Source organism: Nymphalis io, chromosome 4 (genome assembly GCF_905147045.1).
Source record: "Nymphalis io chromosome 4, ilAglIoxx1.1, whole genome shotgun sequence".
NCBI classification, from domain to species: domain Eukaryota; kingdom Metazoa; phylum Arthropoda; class Insecta; order Lepidoptera; family Nymphalidae; genus Nymphalis; species Nymphalis io.
Genome location: NC_065891.1, coordinates 1,831,510 through 1,850,774, shown reverse-complemented (window position 1 = coordinate 1,850,774; position 19,265 = coordinate 1,831,510). Strand labels below are relative to the sequence as shown.

The 19,265-nt window shown below is 39.3% G+C and overlaps 1 protein-coding gene across 1 annotated transcript in view; it reads right to left on the bottom strand.

Annotated features, from left to right (window-relative positions):
- LOC126781651 (tetratricopeptide repeat protein 17) overlaps positions 1 to 19,265 on the bottom strand; it is a 26,489-nt gene extending 7,224 nt beyond the window's left edge. Inside the window, exons 1-14 of the mRNA XM_050506595.1 lie at positions 19,050 to 19,265; positions 18,557 to 18,928; positions 18,039 to 18,265; positions 17,434 to 17,721; positions 16,338 to 16,447; positions 13,469 to 13,774; positions 12,724 to 12,829; positions 12,182 to 12,334; positions 5,437 to 5,559; positions 3,565 to 3,703; positions 3,244 to 3,468; positions 2,333 to 2,510; positions 1,281 to 1,397; positions 809 to 1,012 (exon numbers count right to left, since the gene is read on the bottom strand). Of these exons, the coding sequence (XP_050362552.1) occupies positions 809 to 1,012; positions 1,281 to 1,397; positions 2,333 to 2,510; positions 3,244 to 3,468; positions 3,565 to 3,703; positions 5,437 to 5,559; positions 12,182 to 12,334; positions 12,724 to 12,829; positions 13,469 to 13,774; positions 16,338 to 16,447; positions 17,434 to 17,721; positions 18,039 to 18,265; positions 18,557 to 18,928; positions 19,050 to 19,160 (2,659 nt within the window). The 5' untranslated portion in view covers positions 19,161 to 19,265. The remainder of the gene's footprint in view (positions 1 to 808; positions 1,013 to 1,280; positions 1,398 to 2,332; positions 2,511 to 3,243; positions 3,469 to 3,564; positions 3,704 to 5,436; positions 5,560 to 12,181; positions 12,335 to 12,723; positions 12,830 to 13,468; positions 13,775 to 16,337; positions 16,448 to 17,433; positions 17,722 to 18,038; positions 18,266 to 18,556; positions 18,929 to 19,049) is intronic.

Here is a 19,265-nt window from a genome sequence, read left to right as displayed (position 1 = left end):
ATTTTTCTGTTTTTTTTTTATTTATTTATAATTATAAATAAATAAAACAAATGATGAATCTTAACCGATGATCGTGGGTTCAAATACGGACAAACACCACTGAATTTTTATGTGCTTAATTTGTGTTTATAATTCATCTCGTACTTGATGATGAAGGAAAACATCGCGAGGAAACCTGCATGTGTCTCATTTCACTGAAATTCTGCCACATGTGTATTTAGCGTGGTGGAATAAGCTCCAAAACCTTCTCCTCAAAAAAGGAGAGGAGGCCATAGCCCAATAGTAGGACATTCACAGGCTGTTACTAAGAAGGCAGACGAGCAAATGGACCACCTTATGTTAAGTGATCACCACCGTATATATACTTAGTAACTGTAAAAATACACTTAAGATTATTTAAACTCGGGAATCTTGACCGTGTTTGTTCAATTTTTATTGCTGATTCAAAACTGGGCAGGCACCACTGAGCTATCACGTGCGTAATATATGTTTATAATTCATTCGTGGTGGGCGATAAAGTAAATCTCAAGAGACTTGCATGTCTGATCAATTACTATCACACTATCACCTATGACAGTAGCATGGGAAAGAGTGGAATAAGTTCATCACTTTTTCCTTAAGAGTAAAGGAGGGTTTGACTCAGAAGTTACACGATTTACTTACAGACCAATCATTGGTACTACAATCTTTTTTTTTGTTTCGATAACACCCACGCACTCACCTTTAACCAAGACATGATGGAGCCACACCTACTCAAAGCCAGACGATCTATTACAGCGCCCCACGGCGCGTGTGTGTGTGTACTCACTGTGGCAGCCGGCCGGGCCGCAGCCCTTGAGCGCGCTCTCGATGGTGCGCACCATGGCGTCGTAGTGCGCGTGGTGCGCCAGCCGGTCCGCCTTGTCGGCGGGGCTGTTTACTATGAAGCTGTCGAAGAAACTCGGGTCCAGGTTGTCGAGTGTCTGGTGTCTATCCTTTTCCCTTAGTAGCACCACCAATTTGCTAATATCGGCTGAAAATTTTTATTAATATAGAATTATAGTCTGAAAATTGCTACTTTGTCCTATTACATTAATAATATTCCAGAGGCGAATTTTCCAGTCGACTAACTCCCGTTTGTATATACGAATCGTTAAACCTATTACGAAACAATCCCCCCCCCCTCCTCCCACGCGAGTAAAAACTAGTAAATATTGTTACAATATTAAGTAAAAAGAAATAAGATGCTATTATACGTATCTTAATTTGATAATTAAAATATATAATGTCTGTATTCTTACCCCTATCATGGCTGCTGAAACATTGTATATTACTCATCTGACAATTTTCGCCGTCCTTCTCGCACACCATGTTGACCATTGGCTTAACATGCGTACATATATCGCCCTCGCCCATGTCTGAATTAAAACCATTGGAAAGATACAATAGTATAATTTATCATTCATGCATAATTATAATAGCCGAAATGGCCTAGTGGTTAGAACGCGTGAATCTTAACCGATGATCGTGGGTTCAAACCCGGGCAAGCACCACTGAATTTTCATGTGCTTAATTTGTGTTTATAATTCATCTGTGTGTGTCTGATTTCATTGAAATTCTGCGACATGTGTATTCCACCAACCCGCATTGGAGCAGCGTTGTGGAATAAGCGCCATCCTCAAACCTTTTCCAATAAACCACCTTCTCCTCAAAAAGGGAGAGGAGGCCTTAGCCCAACAGTGGGATATTCACAGGCTGTTGACGAGATAAATTATAAACAGAAATTCAGCACATGAAAATTCAGAGGTGCTTGCCCGGGTTGAACCTACGTTCATCGGTTAAGATTAACACGTTCTTACCACTGGGCCATCTCGACGATGGTAAAACATGTCGGATATTAAATTAAAGAGCTTGTTGTAAGATGTTGTTGTAAGAAAGAGAAAGAGATGTTGTTGTATGAAATCATATTTCATTAAATGTTAAGCTATTTTTGTTTCCAATGGGTCCTAAACATTTTAACCGCATTCGGAATAGATTCATTAGAGTTTTAGTGTTAAATCTCGTTGCTGTGTAAAGGTTGTTCTTCTAAGCGGAAGGAATTAAGTCGAGTACATCGTATAAAAATTTAAGAGCCGGGGCCTCTGTATGCTTTTTGATTTGGCTGACATTGGAGAAGTGATTTAAATAATAAAATAATGAAAACATAAATACATAAATACATTATTTACTGTAACGCCTTTGCTTTGAATTTACTATAAATAATGTTTAAAAAATACAACCTTATTAAAAAAAAAAAACAATTCTACCTAGAAAGCTAGAATATATGGTTAAATACAAAAATTGTTCATCGTACCCATTTCTTTTAAATTACTGAGCTGTTTCACGAGGCAGGCCCAATTGGTGAGCAAGTTCCGCGCGAGCCCGTCCATGTAGCCCGCCTCCACCCGCAGCGTCTGCTTCAGGTGGAACATGTGAGTGTTGTGGTTCTTTTTCAACATATTTATCTGAGCCAGCAGGAAGTTAGTCGCGGGCTGGAATCATAGCATCATAATTTAAATACTCATTTAGACTTGTTTAAATATATATTACAATAATGAACAAATATTTTTAAATCGTCTGAAATATACTTTAAAATTATTATTTTATTATTTTCATAGTAGACACGCCAAACTCGTCCTACGGCACAACATCTACGTAGGTCTGCCCCTTTCGCTTCTCAGTTATCCCCTTGTAAAGCTTCTATATTGAATAAAGATTTTGACTTTCATTGTATATTCTTTACACTGTCAACAGGTCACCGACCATGAAATCCATAATGTTATGTCCCTCTCGCCTGTAAAAATTACACTAGCTCACTAACCGTTCAAACAAGAACTCATAAACACAACTAGTAAGATTGGCGGTGGAATGAGTACTAAAGAGGTGTTATAGTACTATTAACCTTTTTAACACAGAACTGCGAGGCATCGAAAAAATATCTTCACCCGTACGTAATTGACGTATTTAAGACACGTACGAAACGATTTGCTTCCTCGTTTCTGATACGCACCGCCAAGGTCTGGAATACCCTCCCGACCTCCGTTTTTCCCACCACCTACAATATGGGTACCTTCAAGTCTAGAGCGAATAGGCACCTTCTAGGCAAGCGCGCTCCATCTTAGACTGTATCTCACTTTCCATCAGGTGTGATAACAGTCAAGCGCAAGCATATACGTTTAAAAAAAAAGTAAAATTTAAACTAAACTAAATTAATGCGTAGCTCACCTCGTACATGCTAAGTCGAAACGCCGCGTCAGCGGTCGCCAAAGCCTCGTCGTAGTAACCCATTTCCAGATAAACGGAGCCCAGTGACACCAAGACCAAGTCTTTGTACTCTTCCTGCACCCATCGGACAGCGTTGTGGAGACAATGTAGAGCGTTTCCATTGTTTTTGCGAACTCTCCAATATAGAGACGAAAGTGTGAGCAGCATCCATTTCGGGGCCAGTTTCTGTACAAATATTTTAAATTGATATATTAAAATCACAACCAAACACACTTTATTTTACTGTCAAGTTCGATTGATTTCGGTATCATATATTTTTACCTTTTTCATGGCAGCGTAAATTCGCTGGCCTATTTCGGCTTCTTGCATATGCTTAGCGGCATCGACGTTTCCATCGCTGACATATTCCAGAAGTTTTGTCCGCATATAGTCCGTATCTAGTGTTGTAGGAGTATTTTGTCTATAAACAAACAATGTTAACAATCATTATAAGTATTTATATATAATACAATCGACATAGTAGCGCGAAAAAAGCCGAGATGGCCTAGTGGTTAGAACGCGTGAATCTTAACCGACGATCGTGGGTTCAAACCCGGGCAAGCACCACTGTATTTTCATGTGCTTAATTTGTGATTATAATTCATCTCGTGCTTGACGGTGAAGGAAAACATCGCGAAGAAACCTGCATGTGTCTAATTTCATTGAAATGATGCCACATGTGTTTCTACCAACCCGCATTGGAGCAGCGTGGTGGAATAAGCTCCAAACCTTCTCCTCAAAAGGGAGAGAAGGCCTTAGCCCAGCAGTGGGACATTAACTGGCTGTTACTGTACTGTTATAGTAGCGCGACTTATAAGTTTTAAAATATTTATTTGTCGAAATTCGATAACTCAAACAAGTGCGACAGTAAACTTAAAACTCTCGAGTACATGTTGTATCCAAACGGCGCCGGATCGCAAGTTAGTGAAGAAAAATTAGTAAATAAAAAACACGTCTGCTTCATTAAAATAGAAAAGACCCTAAATCATCTTGTCCGTTTCAGATTTAATGATTGCCTTTGTTAATATATCAAGTAACTAGTAACAATGTACGCTTACAGCCTCACCTGTTCTTCTTGTGCGCGTAGTGCGCGGCGTCTCTGTCCTGCGCGCAGATGTACGCCGATGGCCTTACCTGTTCTTCTTGTGCGCGTAGTGCGCGGCGTCTCTGTCCTGCGTGCAGATGTACGCCGATGACCTCACCTGTTCTTCTTGTGCGCGTAGTGCGCGGCGTCTCTGTCCTGCGCGCAGATGTACGCCGATGGCCTTACCTGTTCTTCTTGTGCGCGTAGTGCGCGGCGTCTCTGTCCTGCGTGCAGATGTACGCCGATGGCCTCACCTGTTCTTCTTGTGCGCGTAGTGCGCGGCGTCTCTGTCCTGCGTGCAGATGTACGCCGATGGCCTCACCTGTTCTTCTTGTGCGCGTAGTGCGCGGCGTCTCTGTCCTGCGTGCAGATGTACGCCGATGACCTCACCTGTTCTTCTTGTGCGCGTAGTGCGCGGCGTCTCTGTCCTGCGTGCAGATGTACGCCGATGACCTCACCTGTTCTTCTTGTGCGCGTAGTGCGCGGCGTCTCTGTCCTGCGTGCAGATGTACGCCGATGACCTCACCTGTTCTTCTTGTGCGCGTAGTGCGCGGCGTCTCTGTCCTGCGTGCAGATGTACGCCGATGACCTCACCTGTTCTTCTTGTGCGCGTAGTGCGCGGCGTCTCTGTCCTGCGTGCAGATGTACGCCGATGACCTCACCTGTTCTTCTTGTGCGCGTAGTGCGCGGCGTCTCTGTCCTGCGTGCAGATGTACGCCGATGGCCTCACCTGTTCTTCTTGTGCGCGTAGTGCGCGGCGTCTCTGTCCTGCGTGCAGATGTACGCCGATGACCTCACCTGTTCTTCTTGTGCGCGTAGTGCGCGGCGTCTCTGTCCTGCGTGCAGATGTACGCCGATGGCCTCACCTGTTCTTCTTGTGCGCGTAGTGCGCGGCGTCTCTGTCCTGCGTGCAGATGTACGCCGATGACCTCACCTGTTCTTCTTGTGCGCGTAGTGCGCGGCGTCTCTGTCCTGCGTGCAGATGTACGCCGATGACCTCACCTGTTCTTCTTGTGCGCGTAGTGCGCGGCGTCTCTGTCCTGCGTGCAGATGTACGCCGATGACCTCACCTGTTCTTCTTGTGCGCGTAGTGCGCGGCGTCTCTGTCCTGCGTGCAGACAGGCGGATGCCACGGCAGCTCGTGCTCCTCACTCAGCGGTACACCCAACTTCTCAGTCAGGAGAGACCGCATCCTGTTAAAATAAATATATATGTACATCATATTTTAACAAAGAATCAAACCTTTTTTTCTTGTATTTAAATAAAGTATTACACAAAATGATAAGTTCACGTTCACACAAAAGTTTTTTCGTTAAACATTCACGGTCTTATCTCACCTTGTCCTTGCTTGTACTATTAAATCAAACTGCACACTGTTGTTAAACTCAATATTTAATTAAAGCAAAGAAATGTATTGTACAAATAAATAAACAAAACGGTTGCGTGATCTAGGATTGGGTACAATGCCATCTACTGGTGGGAAGCGCAAAACAAAAAAAAATAGTATGACATATTATAATTTTGACTTGAGCGAAACTATACCGCGATTCAAGAGTATACTAGCGCCATCTATTACGCGTATGCTTAGTTATAACTTACAATATGAATAAAATATATTAATTATTAACTTTTATCTGACAAATTAACATTGAATTCAACATTCCGCCCACCAAAGAACTTGTTCTTTTGGTAGTTCATATGAACTATATAAATTCTTACATGACAACCGCCCACCGTGATACACAGAAACAAAAACAAAGTACAAGAATATATCAAATGACATATAACAGTCTTATTAAAATAACTTAACCTAACTTACATACTATGCTTTAGTAATGCCCATACATTAAATAGCACTTGGCAGAATAGAAACCTTATTGAGTGGACGTTTGATCAATCCATTTTTAGTTTTAATAGTCAATACTCTAGTGAGTCCATCATGGCCAGAATGCTTTTGTTCTATTTTGCCTAGTAACCATTTTGTTGGTGGTAGGTTATGATCCTTAATCACAACAATGTTGCCTATATCCGGATCTTGCTTCTTCGTGAACCACTTGTACCTTTGATTGAGGCTAACCAGGTATTCTTCTGACCATTTTCTCCAAAAATCATTTACCATCTTTTGTGTCAGCTTCCATCTCTGCAAGCCAGTTACTTGTACGTCAGTCGGAGCCTCATCGGGAATCGCAACCATTTGCTCACCGATTAAAAAATGACCGGGAGTTAATGGCTGTGGATCTCCGGGGTCTTCACTCAAATATGTCATAGGCCGTGAATTAAGGCAGGCTTCAATCTGGGTCAGAACGGTTGAGAGTTCCTCGAAAGTTAAAGTTGAATCTCCAATTACGCGTTTAAGGTGTGTCTTGGCTGATTTTATGCCTGCTTCCCATAGACCACCAAAGTTAGGTGCATTTGGTGGGATGAAATGCCAAGAGGTTCCGTCGTTTGCAAGTGCCTGAGCGATTTCTATAGGGAGCTTGGATTGGGCAGTGAGGAACATGTCTCTTAACTCCTTTTCCGCTCCTACGAAATTAGTCCCGTTATCGCTATATAAATCGACGCATTGGCCTCTTCGAGATACAAATCGTCGAAATGCGGAAATAAAGCCCTTTGAAGATAAATCCGATACTGCTTCCAGATGTATCGCTTTGGTGGACATACATATGAAGAGGCATATGTACCCCTTATATGATTTTGATCCTCTGCCAGGTGAGAACCTTATATTTATAAACCCAGTGAAATCAACACCAGAAGATTTAAAGGGTCTTGAAGGTTTCAGCCTGCACTTTGGTAGCTGACCCATAAGCTGATTGTTATTTTGTTGGGAAAATCGTAAACATTTAACACATTCGCGATAACATTTTTTAACTCTTTCTCTAGCCCGTACTATCCAATACTTGGAACGTAGGTAATTTAGCATGATTTGCGGCCCACCGTGCATAGTTTTATAATGGGCATCAGTTATTAATAATGAAGTAAGATGGCTATTACTCGGTAAAATAACTGGATGCTTTACATCAAATCTCGCTTCTGACTCCTTAATACGGCCACCTACTCTCAAGACTCCATTTTTGTCTAAAATGGGGCAGAGAGTATGCAATGAACTTTTTCTTTTAACTTCTCCATGAGACTTTATCTGTTGTATTTCTTCCGCATAATAAATATGTTGGGTGTTTCTTATAATTGTCTGAAGAACTTCTTCCATTTCTTTCACAGTAATAATTTCAAACTCTTTGATCCTTCGTTCTTTTGATAGTATTACTCTATTTTTCCTTGATGACCTTAATATTCCTATGTATCTCTTACAATATGCTAAAATCCTGACCATTCTTGTTAAGTTTGAAAATCTTGTCCAGACAAATTCCTGTTCTGATTGAATGACGGCTGTTAAAGTCTTTATGGGCCGCTCCTCAATAGATGTGGAGAAATCATTGCGAAAATCGTACGTACAGTTGTGGTGCAGGCAGTCTGGACCGTGCCACCACAGCGTGAGACCAGCTAAATCAGCTCCTTTTATACCCCTAGAAGCAAAATCTGCAGGATTATTAATTGTTTCGATGTGACGGAACTGACTGGAATCTAGCATGGTATGAATTTCCGAAACCCTGTTACTAACAAATGTATTCCATCGCGTCGGTTCTCCACGGACCCAAGCTAATACCACTGTGGAATCTGACCATGCGTATAAATCTTCTTTAGGTATTTGCATAATTTGCGAAACTTCGTAAATCAATTTAGTCGCGAGCAAGGCGGCGCATAATTCTAGCCGAGGAATACTTATTTCCTTTTCAACTGGAGATACCTTTGTTTTGGATGTTACCAAATTAACATGAATATTGCCGAATGCATCCGTCACTTTCATATAGACAGCACCAGCGTATGCTGCCTGAGATGCATCTGCAAACGTATGTAATTCTATTTTATCACCCTTATGAGACTGTAACCATCTTGGTATAACAATATTTCTTACGTTGTGCAGATCTTGACGAAATGAGCACCATTCCTTATACAACTCGGCGGGTAAGTTCTCATCCCAATCTAACTTAGCCTTCCATAATTTTTGGATGAATATCTTTGCTGTTATAATTACTGGCGAAATCCAGCCCATTGGATCATATAATCTAGCAATATCAGAAAGAACCTTGCGCTTCGTAATACGTTCGCATAAATTTGGTAGTTGTAGTGTATACTCGAAACTATCAGTGGTTTTATTCCAACTAATACCCAACACCTTAATCGTATTATTGATCTTGAAAATTAAGGGTTGGTCTAATCTCTTGCATCCATCTTCAATATGATTCATTAATCTCTCACTGTTACTACACCATTTTTGTAGACAAAACCCACCTGCACTCATCAGGTTATTCATTTCTTCAAATATCTCTACTGCTTCCATCTCCGTCTCACATCCTGTTAGCAAGTCATCTATGTAATAATCCTGAAGAGCGATTTTAGCTGCACGAGGGTACTGTGCTTCTTCGTCCTTTGCAAGTTGTTGTAATGCCTTTACAGCCAAATAAGGAGCACAGGCAGTACCAAAAGTAAGTCTCAAAAGTTTGTAATGTTCAATAGGATCTTTAGGGTTCGATCGCCAAAGAATGCGCTGAAAGTCAGTGTCCTTCTCCTCTACTCGAACTTGTCTGTACATTTGTACCAGATCTGCTATTATGCAAAAAGGATGACGTCTCCATCGCATCAAAATGTGGCGCAGATCTTGCTGCAGCTTCGGTCCAACAAGAAAACAATCGTTCAAAGACACCTTGTTCATGCCCTTGCAAGACGCATCGAAGACGATGCGTACCCTTGTTGTCTCTTTATCTTCTCGGATCACTGGATGATGAGGCAAGTACACTGCCTTTGGGTTATGTATGTCTTCAATGTTCTGAATCTGTACCATATGATTTTGGTCCTTGTATCCATTAATTACGCGTTTGTATTCTTCATATAATGGTGGATTATTTTGTAATTTTCGCTCTAAGTAGTGGAATCTACGCAAGGCTATATCTCTTGTCTTACCTTCAACACATCTTGGCTTATGTTCCTTGAAAGGTAAACGCACCACGTATCGACCTTCGTTATCTCTTGTAGTAGTGGCTTCAAAAAATTGCTCACACTTGATTTCTTCTTTCGTAGACTTCTTCAAAATTGCATCAGGCTCTCTTTCAATTTCCCAGAATTTTTTTAATAGGTCATCCTCTTTTACTCTTATATGAAACCCGACTAATTGTGGGTTTTTTGAAGTGACATTGTTTCTTACTCGACCAGATAGAACCCAACCAAATTGTGTCTCTTGCGCTATCGGGCCCTTCTCTGTTGGATGTTTCAAGAGGCCCTCTAGAATTATGTCTTCATACACTTCTACTCCTAGAATCATATCGATTTTTGCAGGTGATCCATACTCAGGGTCAGCCAAGCTAAGTCTCTTAATTTCTGGCCAGTCGGTAATCTTTGTTTGACATGTTGGTAAAAATGATGTCAACTTTGTTAATACGTAGGCATCAACATTTATTGCGTGCTTTGATTTTTGGTTGTGAATTGACTCTAGGCTTAAAGACACCATGCTTCTTGACCTTGCCAACTTGTCACCTATACCAGAGACTAGACCATTGATATTGGTTCTCTTTAAACCCAGTGATTGTGTCGTTGCTTCGTTTATAAAAGAACCCTCTGAACATGGATCAATAAGAACTCGTATAACTTGTGAGTACCCATTTGCGGAACTTGCTCTGACTATGGCAGTTGCCAACAACATCTCCTTCTGATTCCTTTTTGTAACCAAATGAGCTATCACTGGTGTCTGCCTCTCAATACTATCCTTATTGACCGGTTGAGCTTCTGGTAAACTTGGTAGTTCGCTCCTCTCCAGATGCAGCAAAGTGTGGTGTCGTCTACCGCAGCGGCGGCAACAAGTTGACGATCGACATTCTTTAACGGAGTGTGTAGGTGCAAAACAATTGAAGCAGAGTCTCCTTGATTGTATTACTTCAGTTCTCTCTTTAGGAGTTTGCTTTGCAAATTGTTTGCATTGATATAACAAATGCTGACCCTTGCAAATAGTACAAGAAGGATTTGCTCGTTTATTATCTTCTTGGGCGGTGGAATGAAACACCTTTGGTTTGGTGTTGTTGGAATGTACATTTGGGGATTTTACCATGGACCTGTTGTTGCCACAGATCATTTCAAATGTCCGGAATCTTGACTCTAAGAAATTTACAAGTTGATTCCACGTTGGTAATGTTTCCGAATCTAACTCACTGACTTTTGCTTCCCACAACTTTCTTGACTCTGAGTCTAGTCTTGACACCACGATGTAGTTAACGATTACATCCCATGAGGTGGTGTCTATGCCCATGTTTTGCAATGATTTAAGCGATGAAGATGTAACATCCAGTAGTGACTTGATGGAACTTGCAGAGTCAGTGGCATTTCTTTGTGAGAGTAAACGCTTCATAATTTCGTTGCAGTTATAGCGTTTGTTGTTATAACGGCGAATCAACTGCTGATAAGCGTCTTCGTAATTAGAATCTGTTGTGGTTAAATTCCTTAGTAATGTTTCCGGTTCTCCTGTTAGACTACTCTTTAAATAGTGCATCTTCTGTACTGGACTCAATGCAGTATTTTGATGAATTAATGAGGTGAACATATCATGAAATGTTTGCCATTCCTCATATAGTCCAGAAAATTTCGGTAATTGGATCTGTGGTAATTTTACCTTTGTATTCGATAGGACCGATCCTTCAGGACCAAGTGATTGTGGTGAAAAGGTATTTGCACTAAACAATCGGAGATCATCTTTAATTCTAGCTTTGTATTCAGTATAAATATCTTCGAATCCTGTGTACATATCATCGGTGAAGTATGGCAATTTAGCCCTTTCCTCTCTCTTAATGCTGCCAACTATATCACCGTGTATATTCATGAAGGTTTCGAACAATCTATCTAAGTTTTCTAGTTTTGATTCGATATAAGTTACTTTCAATCTATCTTTGGGTGTTTTTTTATAATTTATGAAAGCTTTCTTTAATTGCTCAAACGTATCTTCCTGTTTCATTAGTAACCTCTCCATTGTACAATTTCCAAATACTCTCTAAGTTCTTTTAAAATGATTTTTTTTAAGCGTTTTCAAATGCAAATTTTCTAAGTTAATTTTTTAATCCAAATTTTCTAAGTGTTTTTTAGCGCAAAATTTTCTAAGTCAATTTTTAATCCAAATTTTTCAAAGTGTTTTTTAGCGCAAATTTTTCTAAGTCAATTTTTAATCCAAATTTTTCTAAGTGTTTTTTAGCGCAAATTTTTCTAAGTCAATTTTTAATCCAAATTTTTCTAAGTGTTTTTTAGCCCAAATTTTTCTAAGTCAATTTTTAATCCAAATTATAAGTCTTTAACACAACTCACCAAAGTCCACAGTTTTTATCCCGAACATACACTTAAACACTTTTCACTTAACACTGTCATCTAAATTCCACACACCTCCCGGGTTTCGGCACCAGATGTCCTTGTTTGTACTATTAAATCAAACTGCACACTGTTGTTAAACTCAATATTTAATTAAAGCAAAGAAATGTATTGTACAAATAAATAAACAAAACGGTTGCGTGATCTAGGATTGGGTACAATGCCATCTACTGGTGGGAAGCGCAAAACAAAAAAAAATAGTATGACATATTATAATTTTGACTTGAGCGAAACTATACCGCGATTCAAGAGTATACTAGCGCCATCTATTACGCGTATGCTTAGTTATAACTTACAATATGAATAAAATATATTAATTATTAACTTTTATCTGACAAATTAACATTGAATTCAACACACCTTATACCTTTATTCTCAAAAGGCAAGAAAACTGGAATAACGGCGTCTATATATTTAGGCATCCTCGGCACATTAATGCACAGTTCATCTGATGGCCATTCAACCTCCTTATCGAAGTCTTCTACGTTTCTATTAATTGTTATCGATGCATACCTTGAAAGAAAAAAAAAAGTTTTTTAAATTGAAAGTGCTTCTTAATTTTATTTTATTTTTAATTATAGTCATTGGCACCCTGTCATTTTCATTGTAAAAATTACAAACCATCGCTCACAATGCGCTACCGACCTTGGAAACTAAGAGATTATGTCCCTTGTATCTGCAGTAACCGGAACGGAACAATACTAAGTAATACTGTTTGACAGTAGAATATTTGGATAGTGCGTACCATGCGAGGCTTGCGCAAAGCCCTGCCACCAACTGATCAATTGCTTCATTGATATTTTTTACCCAGATATTATTTCAAGAACTTATAAGGAACATAAACCACTCATTGACAATCCTTTTTAGTGATTAATTGTCTAAATTGTTTTTTCAAAACTTACATAAATATACCAGTTTCATATTCAGACAGAGATTCTCTTGGAGTTTTGGTAACCTTCTTCTCATTGGTGTGTTGTACTGGTTTTGCCTCATTCGGAAATGGATTATCTGAAGTAAAGGACATTATCAAATATTAATTATAACCTTTTCAAACCACAGAAAGAGTGGAAAATAAACCAGTTTGGCATTAGTTTGACGCGATATCATTGGTCGAGATCTTGAATAATAATCTATGGTATTAATTATCACGGTTTCAGGAAATAGCTATAAGTAGGAAAGTTTAATTGTGTCAAATAAAGATACACTTATCAAAAAATGTTTGTAGTGCTTAATATAGCAGAGCTTTTAGCAAATCTCATGGAATACGTAAATCTATGTAGCATGCCATAATTTTTTTTTTATAATATAGGTAAGCGGACGAGCATATGGGCCACCTGATGGTAAGTGGTCACCAACGCCAATATACATTGGCATTGTAAGAAATATTAACCAACGCTTACATCGCCAAAGTGCCACTAACCTAACTTAATTCCCAATTAAGATGTTATGTCCTTGTGCCTCACCCTTCAAACTGTAGTACTGCTGTTTTGCGGTAGAATATCTGATGAGTGGGTGGTACCTACCCAGACGAGCTTGCACAAAGCCCTACCACCAGTAGGGCAATTCAAATTTAAAATTTAATTCAAAACATTTATTTAAAATGAAAATGTTTCTAGAAATATATTTTTAATCTGTAAAAATATATACCTGGAATTGATGGTGCAGGAGAAGGTTTATCATTAAAATTGTTTAATTCGATTGGCTTTTCAGTCTGGAATGACATATCGACGGCACTGCGACCACTTTTATTAATGTTCTTAATAAGCTTCTCCAGGTTATAAATGGTCTCCATAGCTTCAATGCCCTGTTTTCCCAATGTTTCATCGCTAAACAATGGACCGTCAATGAAATATTTTATCAGAGAATTTTTCTCTATGTAATTTTTTAATTTCTTTATATCCAAACCCGTTATCAGCGACATCTTCTCAGTGTTCTTTTCCTTATTTTTATAATCTGAAAGACAAAATGATATTTGTATTATAGTGGAAGTTCCCAAAGTGAACTTGAGATGAACAAAACTTTCATACAAAGCAACATATAGGTAGCAAAAATTGTTTCCGCCCACTATCGCTTTTTGTTACACATAAAAGGAGTCAAATAAAGCAAATATTAAACATGAATATGTTAAATTAAAAATAAAAATACTGGTCAAAATACTGCAAAACACATCCCGCAAGTGTTTTCCGCCACAGAGAAGAGACAACGCACCAAAACTCTCTGCTGAGACACTCGAGCTCATGAGAAAACGACGAGAACTACCATCGTTTTTGTCAGATAAGGCCTTAAACCGAACAATAAAAACGCTGACGCGACTCGATCTCCGACGCTCCAATACCCGTGCCATCAAGGCTGCGATTGAGCAAAATCGGGGATCGAAAGTGTTCGCTCGCAAGTTTGGGAGGCCGCGTCTGACAAAACTTAAAACTGAAAATGGTGGGGTTGTTACCTCTAGGCCTGAGATTGTCGGAGAAGTAGGTTTTATGGGCAGTTGTTCTCTTCAAGATCGGATAAACCCGTGGGAATCAGTATTGATGACCAGCGCGCCCCTCTTATGCGCCATTACTCCGACGAGCTCCCGGTCGTTGACCAAGGAGAGATTAGGGCGGCTCTAGAACAGCTTAAAAACAACAAAGCTCCGGGAGATGACGGAATCACAACAGAGTTGCTTAAGGCAGGCGGGTTTCCGGTCCTGAAAGAGCTAGCAAGCCTCTTTAATTCCGTCATCCAACATGGCATGACACCGGAAACGTGGAGCGGGAGTGAGGTGGTACTGTTTTTTCAAGAAAGGTGATAAAACCCTCTTGAAAAACTACAGACCCATCTCCCTCCTGAGTCACGTGTATAAGCTGTTCTCAAGAGTCGTCACAAACCGTCTCGCCAGACGACTTGACGAGTTCCAGTCCCCAGAGCAAGCCGGCTTTCGATCAGGCTACAGCACCGTGGACCACATCCATACTGTTCGGCAGATTGTGCAGAAGACCGAAGAGTACAATCAGCCGCTGTGTATGGCATTTGTGGACTACGAGAAAGCCTTCGACTCCATCGAAACCTGGGCAGTGCTCGACTCATTGCAGAGATGTCATATCGATTGGAGAAATATCGAGGTACTGAGATGTCTGTACAACGCCGCTACAATGACTGTCCACATCCAGGACTGTAAGACGAAGGCGATCCAACTGCGCAGAGGGGTGAGACAGGGGGATGTAATATCCCCGAAACTGTTCACCAACGCGTTGGAAGACGTTTTCAAAACGCTGGATTGGACTAGGTATGGAGTCAATGTAAACGGCGAGTACATCTCACACCTTCGATTTGCCGACGATATCGTCATCATAGCAGAGTCGCTGGAACAACTCACCGAAATGCTGCGTAGCCTAGGCGAGTCTTCCCGGTGTGTCGGTCTCGGTATAAACTTGGACAAGACCAAGGTCATGTTCAATAGGCATGTCGTGCCGGGACCGATATATGTCGAGGGGAAACCTCTCGAAGTTGTTAGTGAATATACCTACCTAGGACAGATAATACAAGTCGGTAGGAACAACTTCGAGAAGGAAGCCGATCGAAGAATTCGCTTGGGATGGGCAGAATTTGGCAACCTTCGTCAAGTCCTCAAGTCGTCTATGCCGCAATGTTTGAAGACGAAAGTCTTCAACCAATGCGTCTTACCTGCCATGACATACGGTGCCGAAACGTGGACACTAACTGCGGGACTAGTCCACAAATTCAAAGTCGCTCAGCGTGCTATGGAGCGAGCTATGCTCGGAGTATCTTTGAAGGATAAGATCAGAAATGAGATTATCCGGAAAAGAACCGGAGTCACCGACATAGCTTGCAAAATTAGCAGGCTGAAGTGGCAGTGGGCTGGTCACGTATGTCGTAGGACCGATGGCCGTTGGAGCAGACGAGTCCTAGAGTGGAGACCGCGAATCGGCAAGCGCAGCGTAGGGCGCCCTCCAGCCAGGTGGACCGACGACCTTAAGAAGGTGGCGGGCACCAACTGGATGCGGAAGGCGGAGGACAGGGAGCTTTGGCGCACCTTGGGAGAGGCCTATGTTCAGCAGTGGACAACGATCGGCTGTTGATTGATTGATTGATTTGATAGATAATTACACTCAGACTCAGGAGAAACAGACATGTTCATGCACTCAAATGTCTGTCCTGTGTGGGAATCGAACTCACAACCTTCGGCGTGAAAGGCAAGTATCTACCAACCATGTAAATAGGCCCGTAACAGCATTTTTGTTAATATACTCATGACATAAAGACTTTAAATCAAATTAAAGCTTTGCAGAATCATTAAATTTGTTTTTTGATTAAAAAACCAATGTAAATGTCAGGTGAATAAAAAAAAAAATATTTCGCAGTCTACAATTTTTTTTGTTGTATATAAAAAAAGGCGTTAAAAATAGTAGCTTATTGAATTAATGATCGATTATAACATAAATAAGTTGAAATGTTGGACAGTAATTTATGGAATTAACTTTTAACGGCAGCTCTATATGCGATATTATATTACCAAAATCTTCTCCATTTTTCATAGTTTTTAAGAATTCTGCTTGCATATTAGGCCACACAGCCTCCTTTTGTTTGTAATCATTCAATTCCCCACGTAGCTTGTTCAAGTTTCTGAAATTTATTCCAACTTCAATAACAAAAAAAAAAAACACTCAATTACACACAATTCCATATAGACCATAGCAAAATGGGCTAGTTCACGTAAGCTATCAAAAGTCATTAACTAACTGGTTAAAACTCAAATAACATTTTATTATTCAATTGTGGATGTAATTAAATCACTAATTTATTGAAAGTTGACGACGAGAGAGACGACTGCCTTGTTGGTCTAGTTGCTTGATGTAAGGCCGTAGACTCGGATGTCCTGGGTTCAATTCCCGGGTCGGGCCAATAAAAAGTTATTGGGTTTTTCTGTCAGAAAATTCTCAGTAGCAGCCCGGAGTCTGGAGGTTGGAAGTGTGTACACTCCCGTGCCTCGGAAAGCACGTAAAGCCGTTGGTCCCGCGTCTGAACTATTTCCGGTCGTGTCGGATTGCCGTCCCATCGGATTATGAGAGTTAGGGAATAGAGATTGCACCTGTGTTTGCGCACACTTGTGAACTATAATATCTCCTGCGTAGTTGGCCAATCGGTCTGGAGGACATTATTAAATTGAAAGTTAATCTACCTTCATTGCATAAACATTAAAATTACAAAAACAGGAAAAACCAAAACATACCATCAAGTGAAAATTCACAAAATAATCAGATTTTTGATAATGTTTGTTCAAATTAATTCAAAAACTATATAATTTAGTCCCTGGCTCGATAATGACTTTCTTTGGCTGAGAACACTTCTCATGTTTGCTCAACAAATACAATATTTTTATTGCACTCTTTGAGTAAAAATATAATGCTAAGCCAATCTTTAAACAGACTTGGAAATACACAAAAAGGAGTAATAATAAAATACAAAATCTGGCATATATACAAAGATAACTGTATAAGTTGAAACTACCAAACAACATATTCAATTAGGTTGTGTGTAAGGTTTATAATATAAATAATCAATAACCAATATATTATGTAATAGTATATTAGAAATTAAATGATACTTACTCCCTTATTGCTTTTATTCTGACTGCTAATTTTGCATGACATAACACTCCATATTTGTGTCTTATTGCCAATTCCATTCTTGGATTCAATTTTAAAGTTTGGTCATAAAATTTCAATGATGTGTTAAATTCACCAATCACGGTATAAGCATTCGCAATTGAAAAGTGACTCACATAATTCTTTGGATCATGCTCTACAGCTGCATTGAGTACAACTATAGCATCATTTGTTTTACCACACCGATGTAAAACCATTCCAAGACTCCCGAGAGCTACATCTTTGAACACTCTGAAAGAAAAAAAAAAAGTAAAATTAATTTATGTGGCCTATTAGCAAGCATGACAATGTAATTTAAAAATTAAAACATACAATAACATTATATACATGTATTAATTGTTTGTAAAAAAACCTTATTTTACCCCTATCCTTATTCCTCACCCTTATAGCTTGTGTATGTTTACTTACAATTTGTTAATAATATGTATGCTTCTATTATACCTGGTGAAACATCAAGTTAAAAAAAATCCCTAAAAAAAGGTTTTATTTATGATTTAGCGTACACATGCTTAAATATGATGTGGAATAAACATTTTTATATTATTTACCTCGGAACATAATGTAAAGCTCGGCGAGAGCATTCTACAGCTTTCGTTGCACTGCCTCTAACCCTCCAATATAAAGATGCCATATGATAATGTAGCCAAGAAGAACTATTACGACGAAGCACCCCAGTCAGCCAGTGCCCATATTGATCAAGTGTCATGATAGGAGATATTAATTCTGGCAAAACAAATTCTGGGTTGGCTGTTAAATTTACCCTGTACCTCAGACTCTAAAAGTTAAATGAAATGTTATCAGCAAATATGGACTACTATTATGTTATAGTTATTTGCACAAACTGATATAGACATAATTAAATTCTACTTAGTAACTATAATAATTAATTATATAATATATACATTTAATGAATATTTTTAATGGTTTTTATAAATGTAAGAAAAGCAGCATATAAATAAGATAACAGCTTTGGTCTTAAGAACTGTAAAGGTAACATTTTACTACAAAAATGGGGTTTTAAGAAAATATGTATTTGCGAGTATGAGATAGAAAATTTCTTACTTACCTCAAGGTGCTCAAAGGCGGACATACTAAATGGCAATGATGATATTCGTTTACAATCAGGTATATCGCTGTTTGGACCATAATAAAGATTGGGCAGCAAAAATTCATTTGGATGTATTTTATTAGAACCATCTTCTAGAAGAGCAGCAAACCAATCTATTATGTTAACATTACCAGCTTTTACGCAATCATCATTCTGGGCTATCTGCATTCCAACATCTGTATATTTTCGTACATTAGTCCAAAGCTTGTCTATCTCGATTTGTCTACTTATAAGATCGTTAAAAAGATCTGATATACTGTCCCACCGTTTTTCTTGATTTAAAAATGCTAAAAGATCGTACGGACGGGCCATTTCAAACGGCGAGTCAAGCTGGAATATATAAAATAAATAATATATAGCGATTACAGTAGAGGTTTCGGTCTAATTTTATTGTTAATAAGTTAATGTACAGCTTTGTTCATATCACTTAAAACGGAAACTATTATCATACCCTCGGCTGTATTAAGCCACTTTCAGTAACCATCCAATGATTAGAGGCATGAATCTCGCAAAAAAACAATACGCACGCGATAAATAAACAAGGTAGCTTAGCGAACAACATTATTTAGTTTTTTTAAGTATAAGTTATTTGAAAAGTCCCCAACATTAATTTAAAAAGTAATAGGATTTTTTTTTATTTCAATGAAAACAAACAATAAAATTTCAA